The 5147-nt window shown below is 32.1% G+C and overlaps 2 protein-coding genes across 2 annotated transcripts in view; one reads left to right on the top strand and one right to left on the bottom strand.

Annotated features, from left to right (window-relative positions):
• The first annotated feature begins 1358 nt into the window (after positions 1–1358).
• On the top strand, positions 1359–2859 carry LOC107006665 (peroxidase 27-like). The gene is made up of 4 exons (XM_015205181.2): positions 1359–1584; positions 1726–1914; positions 2012–2177; positions 2257–2859. The coding sequence occupies exons 1-4, from the start codon at positions 1378–1380 to the stop codon at positions 2661–2663; spliced, it is 969 nt and encodes a 322-aa protein (XP_015060667.1). The 5' UTR covers positions 1359–1377; the 3' UTR covers positions 2664–2859.
• A 526-nt stretch (positions 2860–3385) lies between these two features.
• Positions 3386–5147, bottom strand: part of LOC107007613 (traB domain-containing protein-like) — a 6442-nt gene continuing 4680 nt past the window's right edge. The window contains 2 exon segments of the mRNA XM_015206299.2: positions 3386–3808; positions 3992–4103. Of these exon segments, the coding sequence (XP_015061785.1) occupies positions 3680–3808; positions 3992–4103 (241 nt within the window). The 3' untranslated portion in view covers positions 3386–3679.

Raw genomic sequence — 5147 nt, 5'->3', positions numbered from 1 at the left:
ATATGGTTAGATATTTATAATATTCCAAATTTTCATTACATTAGAATCTCACATCGATTAAATATATGAGTTGTACTTTTCTTATATGATTTCGAAAAATCCTTCTCACTCGAGCTTATTATAGTAAAATTTAAAATCTTAATGTTTCGAAATGGTATTCGAGCTAGTTTTGAGCGTGTCAGAATCATGCATGCATCGATAGATTATGTTGTATATGAATTGTACGCGTACTATTATAGTAGTCATAAGGAAATACAACTCGCATGAGTTAAAAAGCTGGAATGATAAGATTATGACTAAACTAATAATAGATTAAGTCAACAATACATTGAAATACAAATTAAATATTATGAAATAAAAGAGTAAGTAGTTTAGGTATATTAAGTTATATGGAATCATGGATAGAGTTGATAGTTGGTATGTACGTAAACTAATGTATAGTTGTTTTCTATATTCGCGCACAAATACGTGAAAATTATAAAATAAAATCTTAAAATATCAATAAAGACCTTTTTTTTAAAACAAAACAAAACTGAGGGAGTCTGTCAAGTTTTGAAGTGCGAAATCGCAGTTGAAGAGTATAAATAAAAATGGGAGAAATATTTTATCAAAGAGCATATATGATCGATAAATTGTGTAATATATAAAATTATCCAAAATCATCGTAAATATTCAAATAACTACATTGTTTATGTGATTTTTTTTAAAAAAAAAAACTTCCTCAACCTTAATCGATCCTATGCATCGAAATAATCGAAGACACCAAAATCTAACGAGTATATATAACTTAAACATAATAAATTACCTCCTTACTAGCTAGACCAATTTACCAAATCTTCTGTTAGGACAATTTAATTAACAAATCAACCACATAATACTAGCATGATTATTTATTAATTAAAGCTCTTAGTTGTCTTTTTCCTTTTTTTTGTTTTCTTATTATTTCTTTTCTGGTGAATCCATTTTCTATATGCTTAAAAAAATACTTATTGAGCTAATTAATTAGCCTGTTAGTCCCTAATGCATTTTCTAAAGGATATCTAGACAGTAAAAAAAAATAAAATTTATAATAATTATTATAAATTCACTTCCGTTGATTTAGAAAATTCATAAATCTCCTAAACTAATATTTTCACCATCAAAATACTACATTAAATATTAGCAAAAAGAACTAACATTAAAAAAAAGTTCTTAGCTTAGAAGGTGTTAAGTGTTAACTACTAAATATTTAAAATCAACTCTACATTACCAACTCTATCATTTTAATAAATCAAAGGATTGATATCATAATTGTTTTCCTATTTAAAGAGCATGCATTTGTATGTTCCAATCATCAAACACTTCAAGAATTTAATTTTCTCCACAAAAATTAATATAATGGCAACATTAACATTTCTTTCATTTCTCATTCTTCAACTCTTTTTGATTACTAATAATTGTGAAGGTGTGGAAGTAGGATTCTACAAGAAAACATGTCCAAATGTGGAAGCAATTGTTAAAGAAACAACAAAACACTACATATCTATTGCTCCTACTTTGGCTGCCCCTTTGTTGAGAATGCACTTTCATGATTGTTTTGTTAGGGTAAGCATCACCATTTAATACACTAGTCTCGAAGATTAGTCAGATTGACTCTTTATAAACTAAAAATGTCACGTAAATTGAGACATATGAAGTACATATGCCGTCAATATATTTATTTTATTTTTTACATTTTTTGTATAGGGATGTGATGGTTCAGTGCTACTAAATTCAACAAAAGGAAATAAAGCAGAGAAAGATGCAATTCCAAATCAAAGCCTAAGAGGATTTCAAGTGATAGATGCTGCTAAATCTGCTTTAGAAAAAGAGTGTCCTGGCATTGTATCTTGCTCTGATATTTTAGCCTTAGCTGTTCGTGACGCTGTTTCACTGGTAACTAATTACTCTATCTATCTGCCTCAGTTTATATGTTATATATATATTTTTTAATCCGATCAAAATGAAATGTCATATTTAATTTGTAATACAGATAAATGGACCAACATGGTCAGTCCCATTAGGTAGAAGAGATGGAAGAGTCTCAATTCTCTCAGAGGCCTCAAAAAACCTACCAACTCCTTTTGATAACTTCACTACTCTCAAAACTACATTTGGTGCATTGGGACTAAATATTAAAGACCTTGTTGTTCTATCAGGTAAATTTCATTTTTTTTCACATACGTGTTTGTTCAACTGACTATTCTTGGACGATAATCTTACTCTTTTTTTTCATAGGAGGACACACAATTGGGATGTCACATTGTTTTTCCTTTTCGAGTCGTTTGTATAATTTCACTGGCAAAGGTGATATAGATCCAAACATGGATCAAAACTACATTAATCGTTTGAAGATCAAATGTAAACCTGGAGATGTGACTACAATTGTTGAAATGGATCCTGGAAGTTTCAAGAGTTTCGACACTGATTATTACACTATGGTTGCCAAAAGAAGAGGATTATTCGCGTCTGATGCAGCTCTTCTTAGCAATGATCAAACAAAACATTATGTGTTAACACAATTAAATCAACATGGATCAACTTTCTTCAAGGATTTTGGCGAATCGATGGTGAAAATGGGACAAATTGGAGTTCTTACTGGGAATGCAGGGGAAATTCGAAAACATTGTGCTTTCAGAAACTAAGAGGAACTTTGATTTGGTCATATTTTTTGTTGCAAAATTTTAATAATTTTTGGCATTGTTGTGATGGGGATTGTATCACTGTTGTGAATAATTTTTTTTTTCTCTTCTTTTTATTATCGTGGGAAATCTTTATTGTATATGCTGCAAATTTATTTCCTTAAGCTTGTAACTAATAAAAGATATCCTTTTGATATAACCTCTAGGTGCCCTTTTCTGCTAAAAAATCTCATTTCTGATTAATTGCTATTGAATTATAGTAAAATGTCATTTATGTGAAGATTATCATTTGCCTAAAGCACAATTAACCGAACTAGTTTTCCAAATGGCAAATGGTTCAAACAGAAGAAATAAAATACTCCCTTGTCCATATTTACTTTTTTTAGTTGTTCATATTTACTTATCCATTTTGACAAATCAAGAAAAAAAAATTCTATTATACCCTTATTTAAACTTCTTGAAAATTTTCAAGTTTTAATTCTATCATTTTTAAAACCATAATTAATAAGGATAAAATTATAACTTCACTATACTAATTATTGCTATCTTAATATGTGTGTCATTTTTAAAGTGAACAAGACAGAGAGAGTACAATAGCTGAATTAGTGTAATAAATTACCCTTCGTTAACCTATTGACTCATTCCGTTAACTCTGCTAGCTCAGCCCTGTGGGCTCAGAATTTGTTGAACATGAAGTTCATTGTGTACGTTTTCTAGAGGACAAATGAAGGAACACAAATTTTTGTATAAATTCTTTTCACTTGATGTTGTCATGTTATCAACATTCTGCCATATTTAACCAATTATTCGTGCCGCGACCAACTGTTTAGAGTTCAGATATTCAGAAAAAATTGCAAAATGACAAATTCCTATTCTCTGTGTACTGACTCAAATGCTGAAAATGCACAAGAGAAGTAGTAACAGTTCATGGCTCTCAAATATTGAAAGTCACAAGAGAAAGCCTTGATGATGTTCATATTCAACGCCCTACCGACAGTTGGATTTAAAACCTCTGATGATTATTTCTTGCTTGAAACGTAAATGCCAGATATTATCGCGACTCCTGCAACAGCAACTCCAAGGGTTGTCACAATCTTCGAAACAGTTATGAGAGGTTTGGGTGACGGTATTGATAGTAGTTCCTTAACCTGTGGCAGCAGATAAGTACACAATAGGCTCTCAGTAATTTTATGGGTAAGAAGCTCAAATTGTGTCATACACTATGTGAACACGAAGAATTAATCAAAGCTCTGTTTTCATATGTTTCGTGATGCACAACAGAGGATATCCAAGTCTTATTGAAATTGTCAACAAGAAGACATGTCTATTACCTCAATAGGTTGCTCCCAGTTCTTCTTGATTCCTGGAAGGTGACCCTTGCCAACAACTGCGACAACAGAGCTGTGTTCACGGGCAACTTTTAGTAACATTGATGACATAAACCTGCATAGAGAGAGGGGAAGATTCTTCAGATTTATTAGGTGATATAAGTAAATTACTTTCAAGATTATCAAGTGTCAAAGCCAACATGTCGGTTCAAACACTCACGCTACATTTTAATTTTTTACAAGACAGGAAGAATGACGTTACTACTAGTCTGCTTGATTAGACAAATGAAACATTTGTTCCAAGCACTACATAGGACTTTCAAATCATTGGTAATTACAATACTATAGCTGAATTAGTTGAAGACTGATGACATTTAAGCTAAAGCTTATAAAAGCAAGATATAACTTTTTTCTTTAGTCCAACCAAACAATCACAAACTCGTACATCAATGGCTTTTTCTTGGCAGTTGGCATTACCCCCTTCATTTTTCTGTTGGGTGGGGGATGTTAATGTCTGTTACCACCACAAGATATTGAAATTCATTTCAGTCTAAGGGAGTACCATAGTAACACTGGCTTTATTTCTGGGAAAACTAGAAGCAAACCAAGGAAGTGATAAGCAATAATGCTCTGGGGAGACAAGAAGTGAACAAAGGAAGTGACAAGCAATGAAACATGGAGATCCCTTGAGAAAACATTCATTAACCCTTCACCTAAAGGAGCACAAAAGTAAGATAGAGCAACACTCTCGTGCTCTAGACCTCACAGACATATGGACTCCCTTGCTCATATTATTTGAGATTATATGAGTACATGAACAAGACATTGTCCAACAGCCTATAATCAAACGTTATGTCAACCCATACTAAGAAGGAATAACTAAAAACAAAAAACTATTCAGAGCATTCTCAATGTTTTGATTTGGAATGACTTGGTCTTACAAAAGCCATCTAATTCTAAAATCTTTACGAATGGCAGAGCTGACAGTATGTTCCTTACTCTAGACTCAAAGCCAACAAACAACTGTAATCACCTTAAATAGACAAAAGAAAACCATAAAACAAGCTGGCAGCAAAACAAACTGGTATCATACAAACAGATCTCGCATGGAGCGAAGAGGAGGTCTCTGTTGTGTGTGTGTGTATGTGTTTGCGGGGGG

Source organism: Solanum pennellii, chromosome 12 (genome assembly GCF_001406875.1).
Source record: "Solanum pennellii chromosome 12, SPENNV200".
NCBI lineage: Eukaryota > Viridiplantae > Streptophyta > Magnoliopsida > Solanales > Solanaceae > Solanum > Solanum pennellii.
This window is presented reverse-complemented; position numbering and strand designations above follow the sequence as displayed.

Coding starts and splice junctions, on each gene's coding strand:
- LOC107006665 (XM_015205181.2), top strand. CDS start 1,378: ATGGCAACATTAACATTTCTTTCATTTCTCATTCTTCAACTCTTTTTG. Junction 1,915..2,011: donor TTCGTGACGCTGTTTCACTG/GTAACTAATTAC, acceptor TTTGTAATACAG/ATAAATGGACCAACATGGTC. Junction 2,178..2,256: donor AGACCTTGTTGTTCTATCAG/GTAAATTTCATT, acceptor TTTTTTTCATAG/GAGGACACACAATTGGGATG.